The following is a 26,756-nucleotide window of genomic DNA, read 5'->3' as shown; positions in this document are numbered from 1 at the left end:
TGAAAATGTGACAAAGTGAAGGTCTTGACACCACCGGACCAGCAAGGACTAACATACTTCAGTGTCCATCATGTTGGGCGAAGATCTCTGGTAACTCGACTCAGCCAGCTGTGCAGTGCCTCCGAGGCGCTCGCTGAAGCACGACCGTTATCTGCCCTTTGGGAAGAATGTTCTCAACCATAATACCGTTTCGTGCTAACATTTCCTTCATGTAATCGTCATGGTCAGCGATATCCGAATCCTCGTTCACCAAGTGCGCCTTCCAAAAGCTCATCAGCATCCTCATCAAGTCGCCGACCAACAAGCATATCGAAACCACCTTCACCAACACCATTTCTTGCATCTGCCAGCTTTCTCGGCCCAGAAAGCAGGATCTGATCTTCGGCATAATTCTCCTTGCCGGGTGCCTCATCTTCGTCGTCCTCGTTATCATTCTCATCGAGCTCTCCTTCTTCTAATGACCAAACTTCCATAGCCTTCGACAAGAGTGTACCTGCCACTCCGCCACCGCCGGCATCTCCAAGAATGCGGACCGCCTCGTGGAGTGCCTCAACCGCTTCTCTCGTGCGATTCATCATTGACAAAAGCACTAGACCACGACTGGTGTGGATGCTACCAAGTAAATTCTTCTGCTCGTAACCTCCAGCCGCTCCAGCCGAGGCCGAGGCCGGAGCATTGACGTTACTACTGGCCATATCCATGCCCAGGTTCATACCGACCATCCTCGACGCAACAGCACCATTGATCTGTGCAGAAGCCAAGCCTCCTGTCAGCTGGCGCAGACACTCGTCGAACTGTGCTAGTGCTTCATCTAACATACTCATACGGCGATAGGAATGACCAAGGTTCGCTCTGACTGCTACCCAGGCATGCATATCGGAGCCCAGCTCGGCAGCAAGCTGAAGTGCACGCTTGAACAGTTTCGCTGCAATGTTGAGGTTGCTCTGATGGTATAGAATGACGGCAAGCTCGTTGACAACAAGCGGATCGCCCGACACTTTGTCAGGCGCTCGGAAGATCAATTCTGTAACTTTATCTGCCTCATCTTTGCTTCCAGTACCTGCGCCCGAAGACATGGCGAATGCCCCAACGCAGTACTCCCATGCCAAACTCATATTGTTGAGTGCAAGGTGTTGCATGCCTAGAAACAGACCTGGTAAATGGCTTCCTTGAAACAGTCTTGCTGCTGTGCTGTAGGCGGCGATAGCCTGATCATGCTCACCTTCGGCTGCAAAAGTATGTGCAAAGCCAATCCATGCCGGTGCGGAATGTGAATCGAGCAGCGAAGCTTTCGAGAAAAAGCGGCGCGAGAGAGGTATGCGATGTGTGGAGAGGTAGTATGTTGCTATTGCAAGGTATGTGTAAGACTCATGCGGTGCATTGATAGACAGGGTGTGGGAAAGATGGAACAGCGTATTTATGCTTCCTGTCTCGTATAGTGCAGCCAAGTGCAGAGGGTAAAGAGCAGGGCTGTGGCCGAGCGAGGCAAGGGTATCGGGGTCGGTGTTGTCGAGTGAGATAGATTCTGAGGTTGATGAGTTGAGTATTCGAGTCGTGATTGCTAGGGCTTCATGGAAACGGCACTGGGTGTATAGTGTCTCGGCTCTTGTGAGAAGCAGGTCTGGGTTTTCAGATAGATTGTAGTGCGTCGACAAATCTTCCGTTGCTTCGGTCATCGTCTTCGGAGAGGCATATTTGGACAGTCTCGTAGTGTAGAGCAGCCTCGTAAGATGTGCAGCCTCTTGTGCTTGAGAAGGATCGTCGGTCCGTATCGAGTCGAAGTCCAGCTCGTTCAGGAAGCGAATTTCTTCGGCAGGTGAAAGGAGGGAATTCTTCATGAGCTGGTCAAAGGCTTCGAAGCATTGGACGTCTATTCGGACAGCCGCCATGAAGCACTCTTTTGCTTTATCGAAAGCATTTCTTCTAGACCAACAGAGTCCTCTCAAATAGCACATGCCAGCCTGGAACTTCAGTTCTTTCTCGTGCTCACGGTCTCTTTCTCGTTCTTCAGAATACTCTATACGTTCCTTCTGCGACTTCCCTCGATGAGTGACATGCTGGCCAACTGCCAGTCTGCTGCCGTTCGTGTGTGCCAGCTTCCGCCTTGCATTGTGCTTGTCGTCACTGATGAGGTTAACTGGGTTCTCTTCACCCAGCAGGGCAAGAGCTTGATCATATCTCCCTTGCTTGATGTAGCAGTGGCTCGCCAGGTAGCGACAGGACAGGCTTCGATGGATTAGATCCTTTCGCGACAGGAGTGCAAGGGCACGGGTGTAGTTGTTGTTCGAGAAATGGACTTGAGCAAGCCAGAAGGCATCTCCATCAGCGTCTAGGAGTGTCAATCCTGCAAATGCTCAACGAGATAATACTCACATACTGCTTAATGCCAACACTTTGTCGCCGATGTAGATGGCGGCATCGTGTTGGCCTTTATTCAAGGCATCCTGCCGCCAGCTGCGAAGGTACTTGTCCATGTCGTCGAGGTCACCATGTCAAGCAGATTGAAATGCACGCTGGGTACGATTATTTCGTCGCGAGACACTGTTGTCAACCACCATTTTGGGAAAGAATGACGCAGCGCGCCTGCGTCTCTTATCAATACGTTTTTGTTGGCTGGCCAAAGATGCAGTTTCCGCTCCCGCAGCGGCCTTGGCAGGTACGACTAGAATACTGGATTTCTTGTAAGAAGTTAAGTAGGTGAACAAGTTCGTTGCGAGACAGGCAGCGCCACGGAAGCAGTGGGTTCGAGGAGGTGGAATCTTGTTCTGTATGTGAGAACCTTCCAAAAGTATTCGACATGGTATAGTCGACAATATTGCCATAGCTCTATCTACACTCGTGAAGTCAGCCTGCCCATTATGAGGCTCTGCATTACAAACTCGTTCTTCACCACTTCACATGTCCATGTAGTTGTGCTCTTCTTTCTCCCTTTGCCTGCCAATTCTTTCTTAACTTCTTCCACCACCTTACATGCCTTAACATAATCTTTGTCTTCCACAAAGAGCCACGTCGGCTGGGCCTTATCGACTGCCTGCAGCTTCTCCTTTGCAGCAGACAAGTCGGCCACCTGAGCAACTTGATTTGCACCCATGACCTGAATTAATGTCAAGTGCGGTTCGCGCTTCTCCATCTTGCCACCTTTGCCACGGGTGTTGACAAAGACCACGGAGCACCGGTCGAAGTACTTGGTTCTTCTTGCCAACATGTCGCCAAGCTTGTTCGTTTCCAGGTCTAGATCTGGCAAGATGCGTGACCGTACGGCTCCGTCAAGCTCCTTGCTTTCTCCTGCTGGCAGAAGGTAGTCTTGCCAGCTTGCTAGCCTCGATCCTTGTACAGATGCTTCAGCCCACTTTCCGCTGAGGCACGGCAGTCCGAATGCAAGAGCTTCCATGTACTTTACTTTGCGGGAGTGCTTATCAGCAAGCAGAGCAGCAAACCTGATATGGTTGAACCTAATTTTGAGCGTCAAGTCATCGTCAACAAGGTCTTGAAAAGAGTCTTTGACGATGATACCACCGTTCCCCGTGATGAGGTTAGACACTTTGTCCTTTTTGGTCTCATCGACGAAAGAGAGGGCGAAGACCATGTTTGCAAAAACGCCCTGCAGACGTGAAGGCAAGAGCACAGCATCATTGTCTATCTGACGGCCTCGAGAAGACGGGGTAGCAGGCGTCAAAGCTCTCTCGAGTGGTGTGGATATACGGGAGGTCCGATCTGTTGGTCCAGACGTCTTGTAGGCGGCAGGCCTCGTGTTCACTCGCCTCCATGTAGTGGCAGGAATGTAAATGTCTGAGATCGGGATTGGTTTGTCTTTGGATACACCTTTGGGGAGCGATACGTTCTGCTTCTTAGGTCCAATAAGCACATGTGTATGACCATAGATATCAGTAACGTTATCTGCGGAGGCGGGATTTTCATTGAAGCAGCGAAACTCTCGAATTATGTATCCGATCCTAGGATACTTGTCGATGTCAACCTTGACTTCATCACCGACCCTGAGATCTAGCGAGCATACTGCATGACTGGGCACATCTTCTGGATCATAACCCGGCCATTTGATCTTGTGGTGTCGTGCATCGGCTGATGCGCCTAGAGAAATGGCAGGATAATAGTCCTTGCTCCTTCCGTCATTGAAGAACGCAAATATCATGCTTGGTGCGACGATCTGATCTGTGCTCTCCTGAGGCGTTGATGGTGCAGTCGAAGTCGTGCTGACTGCGAGCGGGTCGGGACTAGTCTCTTCAATCGACGGGAGAGTCGATGGTGTCTGGGGTCGATTCTTCATACCAGTACGGCGCACACGTTGTGTCGCTTTGTGCTGAATTGTGGTCGTGACTGGTTGCGATCGTGGCTCAAGGACTTTGGGTACGTGTCTAGGCTTCGGCGAGTCGTCCATATCCCAAGCTGATTTTCTGCGAGACGTCCTTGTTGGCGTGGTTGCTACGTTTCGGGCGATCTGCGGCTCGATATCATCATTCTCATGGTTTTCTGGTGCATTGTTCTCAGTATCATCGTTGTCGCCGTCATCGAGCTCGGCATTCCTAGCGCTGACTCTGCGGCCAATATTCGCATTTGTGCCATGGCTCAGCGATCGCGTTTCTTCAATCCCGAGCTCTGGCGCGATAGCGACGTGATTGAACCTTGCTCTTTTCCGAGGCGGAATCGGATCCTCGTCCTGAGTAGATGCAAGAGCCCGTGCAGCCTCTGGATCTTCATCTAATGCAAGGGCTTCGGCGGGATCAAAGCTACTAGACTGAGTAGCTGGGGGTACGATATCATCCTGAGATATGTCCTCCATACGTTTGCGCTTTCGACCCGGTGGTGGCTGAACCGGTTGGCTGCTCCAGTCAGCGGGAGCCGAAGTGTGGTCATTTGTCTGGTTGGTAGGCGCAGTAGCGTAGGTGCTATGCCGTTGTACATCCGACTGCTCTCGGCCAGAGCTTGTTTCAGGAACAGTAGAGGTGGGCAGTCCATTGCCGCTTTGTTCTTCAGGAGCAAATACTGGTTCGTCATCATTCGCTTCGTCCTCGAGTTCGTCCTCATCTTCATCCTCAACTTCATCTCCACCTCCGTCCACAACTTCGCCCTCGAAAGCCTCCTCCACCGGCACATTTTCGGCACTCGCAAGTTGAGGGTGAGGGGCTTTCGGCGACTGAGTGGCAACGAGTTCATGTTCAGGAGACGCCGGCACCACATCCACAGAATCACCCGAGCTGGTGACTGGAAACTTTCTAGCTGGCTCTTGCGTAGACGGAGCGGATCGCTGTGAATTAGCAACTCGGACAGGTCCAGAGCTGATAAGGTCTCGGTCAGTGTTTATCCTACCAGACCTAGTCCCACGTACGGAAGGGCTTGGCTGCGTAAGTGGGAAGGACTGGGCTACTACCTTCCCACCTCTCTTCGTGGTCTCGGGTATGACAGTTGCAGCAGCTGTTTGATGCAATTGAGCCTTCTGAGGAGATTCACGTGTATCGCCAGTGGTAGGCCCAACAGTATGCCCGGCCACGGATCGATGCAATTCACCGTTGATCTCCTGATCATCCTCGCCTTCGGCTACTACGTAGCTGATGGGCGGAGGACTGCTTGGTAGGCTGTTTGTGCTTATTTGACGCGTAGTTGTTGGCCTTTCCGATTCGGCTCTTTTCTGTGGTGGAGGGTCGTGCTTCTCAGGAGAGAGGGGAGAGGATGCGGTTTTGAGTTGCTCTCGGGCTCTGGCCTCCCTCAGCCGAGCCCTTCTTTGCCTATCTAGAGTGCTCGCGCCAGAGTCGAAGCCATCATAATCCGTGACCTGTGTAGCAGCGTTTGCGTCGTGGTCAGCTCCGTCGACACTACTAGTTCGGAGCAGCTGCGAATGACCGGCCGGTACATACCGATCGGCTGGCTCAGTGGCGGCACGTTTGACTTCGGAAAGTGGACGCAACGGTGAGGAGCTAGGAAGATGGGCAATGTGCTTTTCAACTTCCAGACCTGGTGACGGCATGTCCGACCTGAGACCAGACGTTGGTACGTTGACAAATGGGGAGGACGCGGCTTGCGTTTGGGCGAAGGCCTGGGTCAATCCAACCACATTTCCTGGCGTTTGAGGCCCTCCTCTGGCGAATGGGTTGCGCGAAACAGCCGGTGTATCCACCACATTGCCATTATAGTCCCTCTTTTTTCCGGCCGTGGCAGGTGTCTTGAATCGTTGAGACTCTGGGAACTGAGTCAGAGGAGGGTGCGATTGTGAGGGGGAGAAGTTGACTGGAACCGATTCTTCCTCGCCTAGAGGTGCGTCGAAGCTCGAGATCAGGTCGATGAAGGCGGAATCTCCTTCTTGGGGTGTGTCCTGTAACACGCCTTCGTCCTCTGCTTCTACTCCTGGTAAAGTCTCTTCATTTCGTAAGGAGATCTGCTCGCTCCTGCTTCTAACCACGTCCAGGGCGGACTGCGATATCTCTTGCGTCGCGTTGTCGCTCGCTTGAGATTGCGCGCCTGTCTCCCCTTCCTCCTCCATAGGCGCACCTTCTGCTACCGGTTCGGCGATGCTGTGTTCAATGGTCTCCGGTACGGTGCTCGATAGAAATGATACCGTGGGTCGGGCATCGCTCGCCTCTTTGTGATTACTGGTGTCGTGGCTTGAGCGGACGCGCGTAGCACTGGTCGAATTCCGAAATCGACTGCCTTGCCCTCCGAGCTCGCGTCCAGATACAAGGATGGTGGCGTGGGCAGACTAATAACGCAATCCCGTTAGCGCATGCCCGTCGTCGTGCGTTTCGACATGATCAATCAACTTACATCTTTGAGTAGTTCCGACTGCAGTATCTCGGTGTTGAGACTGCTACGAGAAGCTATCATGCCGACTTGCAATTCATACCTTGCCCTATCTGTACTACGAGAAAGATGGGCTGTTGATGTCTTCATTGTTCACCCGCGCTATCCACTTAACGCGTGACGCGACAGAGCGGACTCGATCTCTGGCGTAGGGCTAGCACTATCTTATCGGCTAGCGTGCTGTGTAGCGGAATAAAAAAAAGGTTCGGAGAATTCACAAAGCACGATGGTATCACTCCCGATCCCGATCGTGCAGTGACTTGACAATCGATGCCACAGGACTGTGATAGGCAGCAAGTAGTGAAAAAGTTTCAGTCAACGGAAGAGAGGCGCTGATGTTTGTGTATGCTTGTTTGTCGACCATAATCACAAAGCGCTGTTCGGTCCGTCGCAGACAGAGTGAAGCCGGCGTATTCAATGCTGTGCTGAAGGACGCCTCTTAAGGCTACGCAGACTGTGCCGCGTAGGGAGAATTTCTCTGGCCTGATCTTCTAGCATAATGCCGGGACAAAGGCTAGGTTTCACTAGGAATTACCTGAAAACATTTCGCAAACCGAAAGGGTACAGTGATAGCAATCCAAGTGGTGACTGAGGCAGTCGCAATCACATAAAAAGCGAGAAGGCACGATGTACTTCACTCTAGCAAGGAAGGTGCCTTCCTTCCTTTTCAACTCAATGCAGTCGCTCTTTCCTGCATGGCTTATTACTCGAATCTCTTACCTCACGAAACTTCTTCCTTTCTCTTCCATGCTGCAATGCTCAGATCAGCCCATAACAGCGACCATGGATGATTATCCAGAGCGTCCAGAGCGTCTCGAACCACTCAAGACTCTGCATGAGACACGTGCCAACGATCAATATGGTGGGTGCAAGTCCTTAGCAATTCTCTCATCGTCGCTGACCGAGTGTCCTAGTCGAAGCATTGGTATTCGAGATGCCAGCAAAGCTCGCATCCAAAGCACTTGGGTAGGCATTCTATTGCAGTTGGGGAGGAATCAACTGACCGTTGTTAGGATTGTCAAACCAGTGTTGCAAGAAGCACCAAAGCAGCCTCAACTCCATCACCTGCGACGGCTGATCCATCAACCACACCTACCTCAAGATCTGATGATGAGACGGGTCGTCGTGACTCAGCCAAACAGACCATGTGTCTTCCTCATACAAGTCGCTACCCAGGACCTGGCCGACGCAATCATGATTGCAATCAAAAAAGCCATGAATGAAGACCCAGCATTGGCAGAATATGACCATGTCCCTCGATGCTTTCCTATCCCAGTTCCGCTCCACGCTCCACTCAACGAGACTCAAGCCAAAGAATGGACCGAAAGACACTGGCCATGCATTTACAATCCTGCCGCACAATTGCTGCAGGACGCTCCTCCACTTCACCTGCTGCGAAAGACAAGAATGGAGCTGGAGACGGTCCAAACAGACAACTTCATTACACTTGCACAGCTCGTAGCAGAGGAAGCTGCTTCTAGTGGTCGTGGTCTCGGCATCGGCGCTGTTGTCGTTGATCCAGTCACACAGCAGGTTGTTGCAGCTGCTGGTGACGCCAGATACTACCCGGCAGGAAAGCCAGACCCTAATGATGACACAGGAGGACGACCAGAATGGCATGCACTCATGCGTGTCATCTCCATGGTAGCCAACAAGGAGCTGCGTCGAAGACTGGCCGCAGGCTCACATCAGAAATTCGCTGCTACCTGTGCAGAAGGTGTGCCTGGCCAAGCTGTTAGTGCGACTGAGCAATACTACCTCGACAGTAGCCTCTTCGGTGAAGACGCAGATTCCAAGTTCCCAGGTTACCCACCTCGCTCTACTGCTCCTCGTGGAGAAGGCTATCTTTGCAGCAACCTCGATATCTACCTGACACACGAACCTTGTGTTTGCTGTGCGATGGCCATGGTGCACTCCCGGTTCAGAGCATGTATCCTTGTCGACCGAATGCAGAATTCCGGCGCATTGTGTGCTCGAACACACCAATCACTCCTTGGATACGGCCTCTTTTGGCGACGAGAGCTCAACTGGCGAGTTTTGACATTCCGATACAAACAATCTGGTCACGATCGCGGTTCTGTCCTGAAAGATATGTTCCACGCATAGAAGGCGTGTCTCTTTGCCATTTCGGTGAAAACATATGACCCTCCACAGGTCACTATCCATATCAACCAGAAAATACAACTACCTTCATATTCGACCATCAAAGTATCGTACGATTATTCGAAGTCAACTCGATATTCGTCCTCCTCAAATACCTCTCAACATCTTGGTTACACTATCAGCAAATCATACGAATTCGGGAACACGACTCCATTCATTGTCGCCAATCTTTCGAAATTCGACGCCTTCCCCAAAATATCCAGCATCCGACCAAGCTTTCATGGTGTTAGCGTCATATGGACCATGCGAGTCGCCTCCGTCTCTGGCATCCGACCATCGGTATTGCCATTGCGAGGTCTCAGTATCAGCGGCTATATCTTCGGACGGAGTAGATTGTGGTTCTTGCCACTGCTCGCCGGTGGCTTTCGTGTACTGGCGGATGAGCAGCTCTTTCTCAGTATCATAGACTTCTGGCTGACCTCTGGCGAGGAGCAGATCAGCAGCTTCAGTAATAGCATCAATCGCTTTCGATCTCTCATCTTCCTTCTCGTCTGTCATCTCTACGTGCCCGTTGGTACTGTCCTTCTGTTTCTTCTTTCGCTGCCACTTAGGCTTCTTTGTCTTCCCCTTGTTCAGTCGTGCCAGGGCTTCGAGGACCGTTTCGGAGGCATGTAAATGTGGTATTAACATGGCTAATATGTGGCCGTCACTCTTGGCGTCATCCTCGATAGCTTTCTGCCTTCTCTCCTTTTCTCTCCTTTCATGGGCCTCACTTGCTTTCTTCATTTCCTTCTTTGATATGCCTTCCAGCCAAAGGTCATGCTTCGCATCAGGGTCCGCGGCCTTCCGTACGTAGTTGCCCTGCTCATCAAACTTCCCTTCTTCAGCCTCGTCTCTCATGTTGAAAGCATCTAATTTTGGGGCATGCAGCTTCTTGCTACCAGCTCCAAGCTCTTCATCAAGGTCTCCGTGGTCTGCTCTCTCCTCATCGGCAACCTCACTCTCACTACTGCTTTCCTGATCTTCGTCCCTAGCTTTACCTTTGTCCCTCAGCGAAAAATCGGCGCTCACATGACCACCACTCTTGCTGTTCTTGACCTGTCCTTCGATCTGGTCCTCATCCAAGAACCGCACGTCTTTCTTCCTGCCCTCTCCTCGTCGGTCAGCGTCCCCTTCCGAGTCGTCGCCGTCCTTGAAGTCCTCCTCTAGATCAGCGAACATGTCAGCTTCCTCCTCGTCTTTCGCCTTCTGTGCGTCGTCCTTTGCTTTTGCTTTCGCAGCAGCCCGCGCATCGAAGTTCTCGTTGTCTGAGTCCGAATCGTAGCCATCCACGTTGACCGCACCACGCTTCACTTGCTGACCCCGAGCACCGATAACATCCGCATCGAGCGTCGCATCTTCTTCGAGGGCGTCTGGCGCTAAAGCTGAGGGATTCCGGAGGTCGAAGCGAGGTTTCTTTGATGGCTGGCCGTTGCCGTAGCTGTCGTGGTTGACTCGAGCGAAGTCTTCGGCTGAGCGTTTTGCTGACTGCATTGGGTCACAGTCTTCGTACGAAACTTGACTATCTAGTTCTTGAGCCGAATCTTGCTTGTACTTTATGAGGATAATGCGACCACACTACAGGCAGTCCCGGACCTATGCCTGTTTGTTCTGTTTGCTTTGCCGACGCGCTCCGCGTGCTGCTCAGACGTCATTCAGTGATGCCTTCTTTGCGAGGCAAACAACTCTCTGTACCAGTACAACCATTCACTTTACAATCGAGTCTTGCCTGCTCTGTCACTAACACTTCCTGCACCTGATCTGTCACGCCGTAACCACAGTTGGTACTCCTGCTAACGGCTCTGTGTCTTGTACCCTACTGCTACACGATCATCTTGAACGACCGAAACCTACATCGTCCCTCATTACTACCTTCTACAAACTAACGACCAGAAACCGACCTTGAAAGAACAGTCAACTCTAGATATGTCATTCTACTCAGACTTGGGCTTCGGCCCTGGCATTGGTCGACGGCCACCTGTTGGTCAGCGTTCATTCGATGAATTCTACCGATGCTACCCAGTGGTCATGATGTCTGGCCCAGATCGACAACATGCGAACTACGGCGGCAAGATCTTCCTACCAGCAAGCGCTCTTGAAAAGCTTACAAGACTACACATCTCATATCCAATGCTATTTCAGCTTATTAATGGCGAAGAAGAGAAGACAGCCCATGCTGGTGTATTAGAGTTCGTGGCAGAGGAGGGCAGAGTATATCTACCACAATGGCTGATGGCTGGCCTCTCACTCGAGCCAGGTGACCTCCTTCAGATCAAGTCTACCGACCTGCCACCGGGCAGATTCGTCAAGCTCCAACCTCAATCACCTTCCTTCCTCGATATCTCCGATCCACGAGCAGTTCTCGAAAATGCATTCCGAAACTTCTCATGTCTGACGAAAAACGACATCTTCCAATTCCACTACAACGACGAGACATACGATATCAAGGTCCTTGAGATCAAACCAGACAACAGCCAGCATGCTATTGTGACAATGGAGACAGATCTAGAGGTTGACTTTGCGACACCGCTAGGGTACAAGCCGCCAGAAAGACCCAGTGGGACGAGCACACCGAGGACTACGGCAGGCATAGCACATGGTGGAGCTGTACACCCTCCAGGGAGCATGGCACAGTCGATAAATTACTCATCAATAGCACCCCAGTCAAGCACCGCAGCAGATGGCGCAAAGGTTGTGTCGAGTCACTTCTTGGGGACCGGCAATAAGTTGAAGCCGAATAAGGGCAAAGGATCAGCGACGGGTACACCTCTTAAGTCATCGACGCCAGTTCAGGGGCAATCGACGAATGAGAAGCAGCCACCAGTACGGAGGACGAATGGACCACAGCCGCTGAGGTTACCGCTGGGGAAGTTATTCTTTGGGTATGAGATCAAGCCCATGAGGAAGAAGGATGAGAACGGGGAGCCGGTGGGTGGTGATGAAAAGAAACCAAAGTTCTTGGGAGAAGGGCAGACGTTGAGAGGGAAGAAGTGAGGAGGCCGATTGCAGAATGCTCAATAGAGACACGAATGGCTTCCTCACAGCTGAGGAGGTTCTTCATGATAGGCAGACAGCGTTGAGAAATAGATACCCATCATGTATTCGCGATTGCAATTCATGAGTCAATACTGTTTCAAAAGCAGATCTTTTCCATGTTCCCCATCTGTTCTTGTCGCCACCAATCCCTACGTAAAGTTGTGAGCGTATCAAGACTGCAGCCGCACCAGACCAGCCGGGACTAGACGCATACAATTATTCGACAATGGCTGAAGTTGAAATAGTCGTGTTCAAGAGCAATCCTACCTTGGCGATTCGTGGCCACCGTATCGCCACGCTCAAACAGGTTGATACGGCGTTGCGCCGACCTACCAGCCGCCAAGTCCCTTGTCCCATCTTACTGCTTGCGCAAGGTGTGATCTTGTGCTTGGAATTGCCAGTAATCTGGTGCATGTCCATAGTGACGGTTAGAGGAACACATCCATCAATTCTCGCGCACATGTCAGTGCCAGTCCTCATGAACAGTGTCAGCAGCAAATGCAAAGACTTGTTCTTCCGGATTGAAGCGTAGCGTGAGTCGACTTTCGGCGTTGACTTTGTCGCCTCCATCGAATACAGTACGGATGTTGTTGTAGCAGCGGGAATGCAGTGCTTCCATTTTCGTTTTGAATTCGCTCTTGATGATGTTGCTCGCGTTGTCTTCCACCACAAAAGAGAAGATCGTCCAATTTCGCAGGGTATCTGTGGTCGATTATGTCTTCGTAGCCCTCACAACCCAAAGCGGATCGGTCATGAAGCCGCCTTTCACGACGTCCACGATCTCAATCTCTCTCCAGCCCGCGTAGTAGAGGTAATCGCCCACCATCTCCAGCCTCTGCCGCTCATTCACCTCAAGCCACCGACCAACAACCTTCGTAGGAAAACAACGATTCGATATCGCAAGGTGAACCTTCCCACCCTCATTCGTCTGCCGTCTGATGCTCTCTAACACCTCCACCGGCTTGGTCAGGTAATCAATGCTAACCACACAGCTACTCGCATCAAGCTTCACCTCCTGCCCACCCACCCTCGGAAACTTGACATCCGGATCAACATTCAAATCCTGCAGCCACCACCTCCGTTCCCCGGACTCCCCCCTCATAGCAACATCCCCATCCTTTCCAGGCGCAAAAACCGGATTCCTCCCCAACTCAGCCTCATTCATCCCCGTCCCCAGCACAACCATCTCACCAGCCGCAACAGCATCATGAATCCGCGGCGGATAATGACTTATCCAACTACTGCAAAAATCCAGTATCGTCCCCTTAGCGGGTAAATGATCATCGTAGTACTTCTTCAGATTAACGATGGCGTTATCGTCGATATGTGTTACGAAACGTGGTGGTGCGTAGAAACTTGAGTCGTTGCCTGGGTCTGTGGGCGTCATGTCTGAGGTGGTGTAGGGGAAGGGCCGGGATGGGTTGGCGGGCGCGTAGGAGCGCACTGAGAGGGGTTGGGATTCCATTTTTGTGGTTGAGCCTAGGAGGCCGGAGAAGAGGGAGATGGAGCGGAGGGTTGAGGGGATGGAGCGGGTGGGGAGTTTGAACATGGGGTTGTGGGGTGGTTGGATGTTGCGAATGATATGGAAAAGAACTTAGGAGGAAGTTGAAGACTGCTTTACGACGATGAGCCTACATGATGGTGTAACTCATGGAAGAGCTGAATCCATGACGTTCACGATTCGGCACGGTCGACTTCAGGGGCTGATACGGTCAGTGCTATGATCCATGTACGCAAAATGCTCCTGCCTTGGTGCTCGAGCAACACAGTACTTCCATCATGCTGACACTGCTACCATACCTTCTAGCAATTGTAAGTCTTTCTCAGAACAATTGTCATCCTCATCGACGAGCTGCAAACTTATATCGGCAATCATGAATGACCCCGATGCAACCACCATGACACCAATCTTGAAGGTCAGACCTGAAGGCTACACCGGCATCAAACATAACAAGGCAACATATCTCTGAAGATCATGCGGACTCATTCAATAGGCAATGAGGTGTTTGTCGGGCCCCGTAGCAACTGCTACGCATGCTATTGGACTGGTCCCATGATGTCTCTGCTTGCTGTTCACGACATCGGAGCAAATCACATAACAAACGACTTCTATCGTCAAATACCATGATGTCCTGCTGTCCATCCTTGCAGTCTTTCGCAGTACTGCTGTCGAAGAAGAGCCATTCCGACCTCGTGCACCACAGCCATGGCTTACGTGCAACTTCCCAGTAACCGGTCAGATGAAGAGCCCTTCATGCCCACCGACGGCGGCAACACCATCTACAAGTACCATCTCGCAGACCTCATCAAGTACGGTTTCAGATTCCGCGACATCGCCGAGGCCCAGCAGTACAACTTCATTGACTGCGCAGCATTCTGCTACGAGCAAACCCTGATCGTCAAATCGTTCAAAGACCTGAAGGATGTTCGGTATTGCACTATCAGCTACGTCCGCGATGGTCTCTCGCCTCTGAAGAAGACAGCAGCGAGATTTGAGGTCAACGGCGTCAGCGATGCGCATCCTGTAAGCTGGAACATCTTGAGGTCCGCTGTGCAGCTCAGCCTAGAACTTGGCGTGGCATATATCTGGCTAGATCTAATCTGTATCAATCAGCGTGACTCTCATGATAAGACCTGGCAAATAGACTACATGAGAGACATCTTCAAGAGTTGTCGATTCGGCATCATCCTCCCTGCTGGACTCCAACGACATGTACGACCTGGGTATGGTGAAAGCACGACATGGATGACAAGAAATTGGACCCTTCAAGAATTGGTCTTCCCATATCAGTCCTTCTGCATCTTCGGTTGGAGTCTTGGGTCAGGGACACAATACAGTGCAGTACCTCGTTGCCAAGTTACGGATCTTGTCCGCCAACTCGTCACACCTCTCCTACGTCCAGGAAGCGAGGCGACCGGTACAAACATGCTGCCCGGGAATGTATGCTGCACGATCAAGATCAAGTCGTTGAGCTGTAAGTCATGACAACTTTCCAAGACAAGCGGCTAACCTATTCAATAGCCACCACAGCTTATGCCTTCTTGCCCGAGCTGGCCGCTTTCGGTACCACCGTCGAATCGATAGATCGACTTCCAGAAGGCCCCCTCAAGAGAGCCATGATTCTACAGGCGCGCTCTGCGACTAGTATACATCAGTACTTCGTCCCCAATATCTCCAACAAGTTCCAGCCGGACGAGGCTCTCATACCCGTGCCATTACGATACCCAAGCCTGATATTGGGGGTGGGGATTGACATCTCGGCAAAGATGGGCTATTTCCCTGGTATGAGCAGGTTTAACTCGTTAACGTTTCCACGCGACAAACGCACTCTGTATGGAGCGGTCTGGTCAGAGTTCTACAAGAGGACTACTCGTCATCCCATCGACAGCGTCTACAGCTCGATGCATCTACTCGATGTTCGTCCCCGCTTAGACGACCTGCATGGCTCGAAGTTCGCTCGTCTGGCAGCGACACTGAGAATGTCTGGCGACTTTCTACGAAACGGAAGTGCGGCTTTATGGTTATCGGCACTCTTTGGTGTGATACCTTGTTCACCGCTTATGGACAGCATGGAAGCCAGAGAATCGCCATGCCCAGGTTGTACCTCTGAAACACCAGTCTTCTACCATGCAAAATGGCTTGATGAGATCAATCACTTGACGCGAATTGGTCAAAAGTTCTTCCAGCAAAGCCTAGACCCGCGAGCATGCTCTTTCATCAAAAGGCCTGAAGCAGATGACAAGGGCAGGGATGTCGTCGCGGAAAGTACAGTCAAGGCTATGGAAGACGAGACGTTCACAATGGGCCTGAATGAGCACGGCCAGGCGAGCCGTATTGCTCTTCCGCTTGGCCATCTCGACGAGGATGGATATCTGCACATCGAAGTCCCTGCCCGATTCATTGAGTTCGAGAACCACATCGAACGATGCCGCTCGTTACCGGGACTGCTGTCTGAAGGAAGACTTCAGGTTGTACTCATGGCGACGACGCAGGACGTGCCATTTACGGCATTGGTGGTGCAAGAGCACACCCCTGACCGCTGGCACATCGTCTGCATCTGGAGTGTCGCGAGCAACACTCTCGCCAGTGCCACTGTAAATCATACTAGTGGATGCATACGCGACCTACACAAACAGCCAAAGAAGAAAGTTGCCATAGGAGGGCCATACCCCATTGCCAACCTTGCCAATACTGGAGGCAGAGACGCCGATACCCAACCACGATATGCTACTCTGCAAAGAGATTTCGCTGAGAATGCAGCCGACTCGGTGTTCAAAGAGCCAGATTTCGTGCGCGAGTGGAGGAGGAAGCAAGGCGGCCTGTAAAAGCTGGTGAGTGGCTGCAGTTTTACTTTCTTGTATGAACCATGACAACGACAAATTCGATGATCTGATGGCACCATGATCGTCCTGCTCCAGCAGCTCCGGCTCGGCCATACATTTCTCTGACGTCATCTTGTAATGTTTTTTCCCTCGCTTCTTTACTCCATGCTATGTGAACATCAGGCGTGGATGAATATATACACAACGATCAGCCTGTACTGCCAGTGCTTCTGATTCAGCCCCATCATGCCGCCCTCCATAGACCACGCCATCCTCCGCGCTCTCAAAGTTGACGCCTCACAAGCAAAGATCGCCAGCCATGGCGGCTCCGGCTTCGCCTCAACCTACCGCATTACCACAGACACCACATCAGCATTCATAAAAACGTCAACCTCGACAGGTGCAGCCACTATGTTCGAAGGCGAGCATGCTTCACTCAACGCCATCCATGATGCAGTACCATCCCTAGCACCAAAGGCCTTCGCCTGGGGACAGCTTGAAAGTGGTGGCTACTTCCTCGCCACAGAATTCCTCGATATGTCTAGCCGGAGCTCGAGCGGCAGCGGAAGTAGTGGAATGACGTTGGCGCAGAAGCTAGCAAAGTTACATACTACGCCTGTGCCGGACGATTTCAGGGGCAAGGGTTTTGGCTTCCCAGTGCCGACGTGCTGCGGTGACACGATGCAGGACAACTCATGGAAGAGTAGCTGGGCGGATTTCTTTGCGCAGAATCGGCTGATGCATATTCTGAAGTCTGCGGAGAAGAACAACGGGACTGACAAGCAGCTGCGGACACTGATTGGGGATGTCTGCGAGAAGGTTGTGCCGCGGCTGCTTGGGGAAGGACACCTCGGTGGGAAGGACGGTGTGCAGCCTGTGGCGTGTCATGGAGATTTGTGGTCCGGCAACAAAGGCAAAGCATCATTCGTTGGACGATCGGAGGACCCGAACGAGAAGGGTGCAGTGGAGGATGTGGTGTTTGACCCCAGCGTGTGTTACGGACACAATGAGTATGATCACGGCATCATGAATATGTTTGGTGGATTTTCGGGTTCGTTCTGGAAGGAGTATCACGCTGCTTGCCCGAAGACTGAGCCGGCGGAGGAGTATGAGGATCGAGTCAAGCTCTATGAGGCTTATCATCACTTGAACCATTACTCCATATTTGGTGGTGGGTACAAGTCTGGGGCTATGAGCATGTTGAGCGGGCTGTTGAAAAAGTATGGATGAGTATTGCCTAGGAGCCAGTATGGAATCGCGATGGGTGGGGAACGTGGGCAGATTCAACAAAAAAAAAGGCACGTTCGCACATTTGAGTCAACTGTTCCACCAAAGGTCAGCTACTACTATCTGTAAAGAGTATCTTGCCACTTTGGAGACTTGGGAATCTGGTCAGATATTGTTCCGTCAACATTTTCCAGGACCTGTTACGGCACACTGGGGCTACCGGGTGTACTCGGGCAAGCCGAGCGGTTTGCTTTCAGTTAAATGACAGTTAACTTCATCACGAAGGCACAGGGTAGTGTGGGTATGTCTTTGTTCACTTACCGACGACTTTACCACTACACCATCTACGTCGCCAGTCATTGTCAGCAAGTGCACCAATTGAGGTGAAAGTTGTGGGGGCGTGCATTATGGATGCATAGGCGAAGTAAGCCGGTGAAGATGGTGGAGGTGAAGAGTGAGTCTGACACTGACTTCCGCAGTCACTGCAAACCATGACCAAGCAAAATCTAGTGTGGCAGAGGAAAGTGCGAATATTCGACTCGCTGCCTTTCGCCATTGCACCAACACTCGTGCGCCACGTTGCACCACATCGGCATCAAGGCAGTTCACTCACTTCTCCTGATGTAATGCAAGGACGCCTACAAGCCCTGAGAAGTGTGAGTATTCAGACGAGGTATGTGACGAGCAACGCATTTCCTCGACTACAGCTAGACTGACATAATTGCAGTTACCCTGTCCGTACAGTGGCGTCCATCAAACAGCAAGCATATCAGTCAACATAGCCATGGCAAATCTCACATCTCTTCCGCCCGAGATCCTTGCAATCGTTCTGTCACATCTCAACAACAAGACCGTCGCTACTTTCCTCGTTCCTCGTTCACCGCACCACAGAAGGGTGACCCCTCAAGAAGAACCATTGTTCGATTGCGGCTTCTACAACGCTGCTTCAACATGCAGAGTCCTATACGAGACGTGCTTCGATTTGTGGATGCAACAGGAGGTTTGGGCGCAGTGGTTTCGAATCCACTCGTGGGCGAGCGCGAGGAACAGGTGGAAGAGAATGGTAGGCGAGCATGAGAGGCTCCTTCGCCACAGACGTCGACAAGAACTGGATCCTGTCGAATCGGCGGGAGAAGACTCAGCTTGAGCTCTGGTACCTGACTGAAGCCGGTCATTAAACGACACTCTTCAGCTCGCAGCAGGTGGTCCATGATCTTAGGTCACGATATTGTCTCCTCCCGATCGCATCAGAATATATCCATCTCGTCTCTGCCAGCCGAGCACACATACAATATCAATCAATCATTTATGCTGAGCAGATTATCCGCCAACATCGCCCTATGTCATTACTACAGCACAAGCGGTCTTCAGAGCTTATCCGATGGCGGGGTGCGAGGCGCCTGAGCAACATATCCACCTGTTTTCAGCCAGACATCATAACCAACCATGAACAATCTTTACAGATGGCGGCGATGTGGTACAGCTTAATCGTGTCAATTCTGAGATCTTTGTATCGAACTTTACGGTGGAGGACGCCGAGGATCCTGGTTGGGAGCAGTATCAAATGAGGCTTCGGTCGGGCGTTTGTGCTTGCGTGCTGGAAGGTGGTCTTTATGATGGGCTTTGGTCGCATGTTTGCGAATGGGTGCATTGTCTGATTGTACGGTGTTGGAGTTGTCGGTCAGCCTTGATTCAATGAACTGTCGATCTAGAAAGTGATGGTTTTGCTGGGAAGGGCAAGCGATGTCGGTAAAATCCATTCCAGAGAGGTACTGGTAATTTTGTTGGCTTGCTTCAAGGCAATATGCCTTCCTACTCAGTCGTTCTACCAGCGTTCAAGCCTGGCTTAGTTTGCTAGATCTTCACCTTCCCAATATCCAACACAATCTCTTCCACATTTTCTGCTCTTCGCCAGTACTTCCCGACCACTCCTTCCCATTCCCTCCTGGCGCTTGATCTGGGGTGATGCCTGAGAAAATTTCTGCTGTTTTGGTGCCATAGATCGAAGCAAATTTCGTAGAGTGTTTTGCAGGTAGCGGCGATATGGTAGAATGCAATTTCAAACAGGGGTGATGCAGGGTGGTGGTCTTTGACGCTTGACAGAATCATGACGAGGAGTTCTGGTGGGAGAGAAGTGAGATGTGGCATGGTGGTTCACTAGTTGTGAGCTTCCCTTTCGATAGTATGTTTGCTTCGTTCTTTGGACGTTGGAAAAGCGTCTGGGAAGTTGAGAAGTGCTTGGTATGCACACAAAGTTTTTTGGTGGCCAGTCAATGACCAGGTGCCGATAGAATCATTTGAAGTATTCAAGATGTCGGCAGCCTTTCCAGTAATGTTGTGCTCCCGGCCCGTCTCTGTTCTCGGTAATTTCGAGTCGGCGTGAGCACATCTACGAACACCAAGAAATACGGTGCGAGCACACACCCAGATGAATAAACTTATTTGCATGAGTCGTGCTCAATGCCCGAACTATGTACGCCCCGCTTGCCATCAAATCAGATGCGCTGTGTATCGATGGGTATCACTATAATCTTGAATGTACTTGTGCGCCATATTTACCCACGACGCGCTCTGAAACCTGCATACCATTCATAACACAAACATAATCCGAAACTCTATTGCTGTATAACTACCTTTTGTGCTTGCTGCTCATCATGCTCGCTACGCTTCGCTCAAATCGATGAAAACACTGTTCGCCGCTGGCTTGTTGGGCAACGCCTTGCTCAATGGAAATGATATCTTCTGGCCCTGGAAGAGGAACTGTCCGGGGGTGATCTCTGTAACGGCTGTCGACGAGTCGTCCTATGAATTGTGACGACCTCTTTTTGGTACCGGTCTGGAAGCACTGTTGCTGCGTCCAAGCTCTTCTGCACTTCGCTTAACGCCACGCGTAGACGGTGTGGCATTTCCAGCCGGGGTGTTCGTGCGACTCCGAGGCACTGGAGTGCCCTTCGCAACCGGTGGATTGGGTAGCCATTCTTTAAGATAGCTTTGCGAGTTTGGCGGCACCGATGGGGTCGCTTGAATTGAAGTTTGCCGAGCACTATCATCGACCGTGATGGTGTCCTCGTAATTATCCGTACCAGCAACGACGCTTGCTGTCTCGGGTATCGACGGAGAATAAAGTGACGCGCCTGGCGTAAGAGACGGTCTGCGATCTATTTCGGGCTTATTGAGTAGCACATTAGCAATGGTTTGGCTATTGGCTTCCTCGGCCAGAGGGTCGCGACCTCTCCATTTCTGGCCAGCATTGACCTTGGTAATGGCTGGACTCGGGTCTGATGTTTGGAGCTGAACTAAGGCATAACGACTCGTGGTCTTTGTTACAGGGTCTTTGCCTCCACGAAACCAAGTGTTCCTAACTTGTACCACGTCCTCAAGCTGCTTTTTGACGAATGTGTCATTCACGGTTGACGCCAGGCGGCTGATCTTGATGAAGGAGTCTTGGCGATATAGGAGTGCTTTTAGGCAGTCCTCAAGTTGTTGCTGAATCGCCTTGCTGTCTGGTGTAACGACGTCACTGTTCGGCGGAAGCTGGCGCCTGAGGTCGTTGATGGACCTCTGCAATTCCTGGACATCGTTCTCGACCTTTGCAACCTGCGGCAAGTCAGGTGGAGTGGGAATTTTCGATGAATCGAAGGCTTCGACCTGGTTCTGAAGCCGTGACAGCCCGCTTTGTAGACCTGGTATTTGACCTGTCTTCAACTTGACATCCTTAATTTCAAGCCGTAGAGCTGCAACAGCTTTATCTGACAAGTCCATACGGTGCACGCATTTAGTCAGCTTCTCTGCTTGTTTGTTCGCTTCCTCTCCATGGTTTTCCACTATGGCTACGACCCTGTCGATCGCTTCCACGAGCTGATTTCTGGTAGTGGTATCAGTATCAAACCTAGAGCGCAGCCCCGCGAGCTGATCTTGCACTTCTTGAACCGTGCTTGAAAATGGGTCTGTAGCAGCTGCGTTATCAGGGGCTGCTGGAGCACTGTTCACCTTACTTTGCAGATCGTCGAATTTCGCAGCTAGTGACTTGAGGTCTTCAGCTACACTTGACGATAGTATCCCTTGCCGATCTTCTGTTAACTTGTCGTGTCTCTCTTTGAGGGTAGCAAACTCGGTTTGTAAGGCTGGGTCTACCGTAGAGACCTGTCGACTAGATTCTAGCTTTATCTCATTGACATCGTTCTGCAGCTGCACGTTCCGAGTTTGGATGTCAAGCACTTGCTTCGACAATTGAGCATGATCGTTCTTGACCTGGTCGCAGAGCGGTCCAACAGGGATGAGCGCATTAACTATACTCCGGTACAGCGGTCCTGTGGAGATTGCATTGAACCTGGTGTCCAACGCCTTGATGGAGTTATCGTTGCGAGAGACCAGAGGTTTCATCACGTCGATTTCTTGCTTGGTGATTGCCAAGTTCTGCTTTATGGTTGCCTCAGCTGTTTTGACGAACTCGTTGTACTGCTTTTCGATGTTGCTGAGTTTACTGGTCACTTTGACCGGGAGATCCTTCGGATTGACAGGGTTCGCCGTACGTTGTGCATGGACTTGGTCACGCAAGCTTGCTATGGTCTGACGCATACCGCCAAGGCTTGTCTCCGCGAACCTCTTAGCCTCGGTTTGCTTGGCGTCGAAGGTTGTGTGCTGATTCTGCAGGCGCTGTAGTGTGCTATCTAACGTATCAGTCAGATCCTTGATGTTCTTCAGACTAGATTCGGTGTGCTTGAGTCTCGTGTCAGTGTCTCTCAGACTCGATTCGGTGTCCTTGTAGAACTTCTCGTAGTGCCCTTCGAAATTGAAAAGCTTGTCTACCTTAGCCTCGAGGGCGGAAAGATCAGGAGTAGATGAGGACGTAGGCTCCTTAGGTATCCCTTGGCTGTGAGATTGTGCAGACAATCTTATCGTCTGAAGGAGGTCGTCTTTCATTCCTGCCGTAGAGGCCTCTAACCGGTCGAGCTTGTTTGTGGTTTTGGTATTAGCCACACTCATGGCATCCAAGTTGGATTTTGCTGTGGCAACTTCTGCCTCGAATTTACTTTGAGATGTCTTCAGCCCATCAACTGTGCTTGACAGCTCTTTATGATCTTTCTGAGAGACGAAAAGGGAGCTGAGGCGAGCGAATTCAAAGTCATGGCTCTTAACCTTGGCCCTTAACTCTGGCAAAGCATCGACTGTATCACCTCTTGCGTTCTGAATCGCTGTGACCTTCAGATCCAGGTCACTAATGAGCTGCTTTTGAACATTGAAACTGTCCTTGTGAGCTTGCAAATTTTGGCCATGCTCGTCGATCTTCTGGCCTTGATCGTTAATCTTCTGTTCGCATGCGGTAGACCGCTGATCGAAGCGCTGATCTAGCATACTAAGAGCTGTTTTTTGTGACTGGATACTTTTGTTGTTATGATCGATCTGTTGACCTTGTCCTTTGGCTTTCTGCTCGCAAGCGTCAAGCCTCTCCTGATGTATGTTAATCTTCTGACGAAGTATGCTTATTTCCTGTTTCGCGTCCGATGCTCGGTTGAGGTCTTGCAATCTTTGTATTTCCAGGTCTTGTGCTTGAAGTTGTCTCTCTAGTTTCTCGACCTTGCGGACGATCTCCGTAGATTGGGCGCTTGACATCGGCACTGTATCAGACATCACTCCTGAGAGAAAGCCTCTTTGCTGATCAGTCATACTTTCCACGATTGTTTTTTCTCGTGTAAACGACTCTTGCATTCGTGCAGATAGCTTACTCACCTTGGATTCGAGTTTGTTGCGTGCACTGTTCGTCTGGTCAGCGACGTGCTTGCTACCTGGCCAGTGATCATGCCCCCACTTCTCCTCCTGTATAGCTTGCTCTATTTCTTCGTTGGTTCGATCGAGCCGGTCCTCGAGAACTGCACGCTTGATGTTCTCTCTCAGCCATTGATTGACAACGTTTGAGCCCAGATCAACCTTAGATGGCTGCTCCGAAGTCTCTAGTGTTTCTACTTGGCCAACCTTAGATGGCTGGCCAGCGGCAGTGATGTTGGGCTTGACGATTCCGTTCGCAGTCACGGCATTTTCGTTCATTCCATCAGCGGGTCGGGACATCATCTTCTCTCGGCGTGGATCTAGGGATCTAGTAGCATTATCTCCGTTATTCGTTCTCGTGGGCGATCTGGGTGATTCTGTGGGTGTTGTGTTTGCCGATCGTGTAGCGCCATCGGTCTGCATCCTTGGCGGGTAGTATTGGAATGATCCCACGTGGGAGACAGAGCGAGATGGTAGATTAGGCCCGGCTCTCTTAGGTCCCGTGGGAATAGCCTCACCACGATCGTCAGCCCGCAGCTGCGGCGGTGGTGAAGTTCGTCGAACTGGCGATGGTCGTCGCGGGGAAGATGCTCTGCGAGACTCGTAGCCGGGCCTATAGCTATCTCCTCCACCCATATATGTGTTTGACATCCTTCTGCCGGCCATGGCCACGCTTTAGACTACGTGATATGGTCAGGCAAAGACTTGATCTCATACTCACATCGGCTGCTGGAGATATTCGGCATGCACATTAGGCGGGGCCTGTCGTTTCGATCAGTGTCATCGAGGTTTATGTACATTAATGGCGCCCAAATATGTACAGAGCAGAATAAGGGTAGCAGTAAGTCAATCTCTAGTTACGTGTAGCATGCCTGTAATCTTGCTGTGAAGCTGAAGGTCAAAACACGATCGCTCCGATAGAACTATCAGGCGCGAGGGAAAAGACAGCCGCATATGTACCACGAGTGAAGGCTTTCTTGAGCATTTCTGACAGTTTATATAGACAAGAGCTAGTGGCAAAGAGCAGTGGGGCAGTCGCGTCGCGTGACGCGCTCGGTCATGCAGGACTCAGCCTCGTCATAAATTAATCCGAATGCCAGTGTTGTTCAACTATCAGCACTGCTGCCGCTGCGTACTGCTCAAGCACTAAAATTCCGACTACTTGCTCTGCTGATTTCACGAAAGGACGGGCAGATATGACTACTGTAAGTCGATGTCGACCGCTTCCCGCAGTCATATTAACAACATCCCCAGAACATTACCACGATATCTGAAAGCAAAGAGGTACGCGGGCTCAACCTGATCGCGGCGCATTCACACATCCGGGGTCTAGGGGTAGATGCCGCTACTCTCGATGTCAGAAGTCAAGCGCAAGGCCTGGTAGGCCAGCAGAAAGCGAGGAAAGCTGCGGCAGTGATATTACAGATGGTCAAGGATGGCCAGATCGCAGGAAGAGCTGTTCTAATATCTGGGCCTCCAAGCACGGGCAAGACGGCAATCGCGATGGGCATGGCTCAGTCGCTAGGTCCGGATGTGCCTTTCACAATGCTGGCCTCCTCCGAGATCTTCTCCCTTGAAATGTCCAAGACCGAAGCCCTCACTCAAGCATTCCGAAAGTCGATAGGCGTGCGCATCAAGGAAGAGAGCGAGATAATCGAGGGAGAGGTCGTTGAGATCCAGATTGACCGGAGCGTATCTGGTGGCAACAAGCAGGGGAAGCTCACCATCAAGACGACCGACATGGAGACAGTATACGACATGGGCACGAAAATGATCGACTCCATGACCAAGGAAAAAGTCATTGCTGGAGACGTCATCTCCATCGACAAGTCAAGCGGCAAAATCACTAAGCTCGGTCGATCCTACACCCGGTCTAGAGATTATGATGCTATGGGTGCAGACACCAAATTTGTATCATGTCCAGAAGGGGAGCTGCAAGTGCGGAAAGAGGTGGTACACACTGTTTCATTACACGAGATAGATGTCATCAACTCGAGGACACAAGGATTCCTGGCCCTGTTCTCTGGCGACACTGGCGAGATTCGGAGTGAGATCAGGGATCAAATCAACACCAAAGTTGGAGAATGGAAAGAGGAGGGCAAAGCAGAGATCATACCCGGCGTGTTGTTCATCGATGAGGTTCACATGCTGGATATTGAGTGCTTTTCGTACATCAACCGTGCGTTGGAGGCAGAACTTGCCCCAGTCGTTATCATGGCAAGCAACAGAGGCAATGCAAGAATACGTGGTACAGACTACAGATCACCCCATGGCTTGCCGCTAGACTTCCTGGACAGGGTCGTCATCATTAGCACCCAGCAGTATTCAGCAGAGGATGTCTCACAGATTCTGGCTATCAGGGCGCAGGAGGAGGAGGTCGATCTGTCGGTCGATGCACTTGCTCTGCTCACCAAGATTGGTCAGGAGGCTGGTTTGCGATACGCAAGCAACCTTATTACAACCTCCACACTTCTCAGCCAGAAGCGCAAAGCCAAAGAAATCAGCATCGATGACATACAACGAAGTTTCAGATTATTCTACGATCCTGGCCGGTCTGCCAAATTTGTGACAGAATCAGAGAAGAGCTTGATCAGTGACACGGGTGCAGTTGACTTCTCATACACCAACGGCACAAGCTCTGCCGACGCAATGGACGTTACATCGTGAAGAAGAATTCATTCCCTCCCACCTGGAGCAGGCACCACATCACCAACGGACGAATACATCCATGTTGGCCATGGTCGAGTGGCAGTGGTGTTGAAAGACCCAAAGGTCAACGAGACACTCATGACTGGTCAACAGCTTCTGCACGTCCGCTGCTCGGCAATTGGTAGTGTGTTGAGACTCGACACCGCCGCCGCATCCTCCGGTCGAGCGTGCGTCGAGATTCTGACCAAGGCGTTAAGAGGTCGGCGTTTGAGGAAAATCGGCGTCGAGGCCCCGCGCAGTCGTGGTTCAAAGGGACTTGAAGGATATACCGGCTGGGGATCCTTGATGGCAAGCCACCGGCGCGGGTTTGGAAATTATTGTAGCATTCGTACTGCCACAGCTATCATGCTGTCATGTTTGATGGTCGACACGTATGTCACCAAGTGCTCGGCAATATCGAGCAATGCCACCATGTACCAACAGCTTGGCTAGTACGGTGATGATGTGATCTCCTCGTTCAGCTTAAATTCTCAGCGTGTTTATAGTTGAACTATGCAAGGTACGAGAGTCTGGGTGGATTGGCCCCCAAAGTGATCTCCTTCACCAGTCTTGGCTGCATGATGATTCAGCGCTGCTTACCTCTTTCGGACAGCTTATCTAAGTCATTCTTGCCGACTTGCTACCGTGAATGCGGCGCGATGTTGACCAATTTCTACGCTTCCTATCGTGCTGTTGTGCCCTCTCCGATGCTGTTGAAGTGAACATCGTCTGCACCGCAAGCACGTACCGAGACTCTTTGGTAT

At 51.3% G+C, this 26,756-nt stretch overlaps 10 protein-coding genes across 10 annotated transcripts; 5 read left to right on the top strand and 5 right to left on the bottom strand.

Moving 5' to 3' along the window:
* Nucleotides 1-224: 224 nt before the first annotated feature.
* On the bottom strand, nt 225-2,474 carry cut9 (anaphase-promoting complex subunit Cut9; the record flags this gene model as incomplete). Its single annotated transcript, XM_064877949.1, has 2 exons — nt 225-2,329; nt 2,378-2,474. 2 exons carry the CDS (start codon nt 2,472-2,474, stop codon nt 225-227), a joined length of 2,202 nt encoding a protein of 733 aa, XP_064726057.1.
* A 356-nt stretch (nt 2,475-2,830) lies between these two features.
* RAD9 (radiation sensitive protein rad9) lies at nt 2,831-6,834 on the bottom strand (the record flags this gene model as incomplete). Its single annotated transcript, XM_064877948.1, has 2 exons — nt 2,831-6,709; nt 6,775-6,834. The coding sequence occupies 2 exons, from the start codon at nt 6,832-6,834 to the stop codon at nt 2,831-2,833; spliced, it is 3,939 nt and encodes a 1,312-aa protein (XP_064726056.1).
* Nucleotides 6,835-7,593: 759 nt separating this feature from the next.
* PMZ80_009554 (uncharacterized protein) lies at nt 7,594-8,916 on the top strand (the record flags this gene model as incomplete). The annotated part of the gene is made up of 3 exons (XM_064877947.1): nt 7,594-7,672; nt 7,725-7,776; nt 7,824-8,916. The coding sequence occupies 3 exons, from the start codon at nt 7,594-7,596 to the stop codon at nt 8,914-8,916; spliced, it is 1,224 nt and encodes a 407-aa protein (XP_064726055.1).
* Nucleotides 8,917-9,099: 183 nt separating this feature from the next.
* On the bottom strand, nt 9,100-10,446 carry PMZ80_009553 (uncharacterized protein; the record flags this gene model as incomplete). Its single annotated transcript, XM_064877946.1, has 1 exon — nt 9,100-10,446. One exon carries the CDS (start codon nt 10,444-10,446, stop codon nt 9,100-9,102), a length of 1,347 nt encoding a protein of 448 aa, XP_064726054.1.
* Nucleotides 10,447-10,878: 432 nt separating this feature from the next.
* Nucleotides 10,879-11,946, top strand: UFD1 (ubiquitin fusion degradation protein; the record flags this gene model as incomplete). The annotated part of the gene is made up of 1 exon (XM_064877945.1): nt 10,879-11,946. The coding sequence occupies one exon, from the start codon at nt 10,879-10,881 to the stop codon at nt 11,944-11,946; it is 1,068 nt and encodes a 355-aa protein (XP_064726053.1).
* Nucleotides 11,947-12,700: 754 nt separating this feature from the next.
* PMZ80_009551 (uncharacterized protein) lies at nt 12,701-13,537 on the bottom strand (the record flags this gene model as incomplete). Its single annotated transcript, XM_064877944.1, has 1 exon — nt 12,701-13,537. One exon carries the CDS (start codon nt 13,535-13,537, stop codon nt 12,701-12,703), a length of 837 nt encoding a protein of 278 aa, XP_064726052.1.
* A 657-nt stretch (nt 13,538-14,194) lies between these two features.
* On the top strand, nt 14,195-16,314 carry PMZ80_009550 (uncharacterized protein; the record flags this gene model as incomplete). The annotated part of the gene is made up of 2 exons (XM_064877943.1): nt 14,195-14,963; nt 15,011-16,314. 2 exons carry the CDS (start codon nt 14,195-14,197, stop codon nt 16,312-16,314), a joined length of 2,073 nt encoding a protein of 690 aa, XP_064726051.1.
* A 243-nt stretch (nt 16,315-16,557) lies between these two features.
* PMZ80_009549 (uncharacterized protein) lies at nt 16,558-17,541 on the top strand (the record flags this gene model as incomplete). Its single annotated transcript, XM_064877942.1, has 1 exon — nt 16,558-17,541. One exon carries the CDS (start codon nt 16,558-16,560, stop codon nt 17,539-17,541), a length of 984 nt encoding a protein of 327 aa, XP_064726050.1.
* Nucleotides 17,542-20,340: 2,799 nt separating this feature from the next.
* Nucleotides 20,341-23,970, bottom strand: PMZ80_009548 (uncharacterized protein; the record flags this gene model as incomplete). Its single annotated transcript, XM_064877941.1, has 1 exon — nt 20,341-23,970. The coding sequence occupies one exon, from the start codon at nt 23,968-23,970 to the stop codon at nt 20,341-20,343; it is 3,630 nt and encodes a 1,209-aa protein (XP_064726049.1).
* A 530-nt stretch (nt 23,971-24,500) lies between these two features.
* Nucleotides 24,501-25,971, top strand: RVB2 (RuvB-like protein 2; the record flags this gene model as incomplete). Its single annotated transcript, XM_064877940.1, has 2 exons — nt 24,501-24,509; nt 24,559-25,971. The coding sequence occupies 2 exons, from the start codon at nt 24,501-24,503 to the stop codon at nt 25,969-25,971; spliced, it is 1,422 nt and encodes a 473-aa protein (XP_064726048.1).
* Nucleotides 25,972-26,756: the final 785 nt, after the last annotated feature.

The sequence above is a fragment of the Knufia obscura genome (assembly GCF_036327395.1).
Source record: "Knufia obscura strain CCFEE 5817 isolate CBS 148926 chromosome Unknown scaffold_14, whole genome shotgun sequence".
Classification (NCBI taxonomy): Eukaryota; Fungi; Ascomycota; class Eurotiomycetes; order Chaetothyriales; family Trichomeriaceae; genus Knufia; species Knufia obscura.
This window is presented reverse-complemented; position numbering and strand designations above follow the sequence as displayed.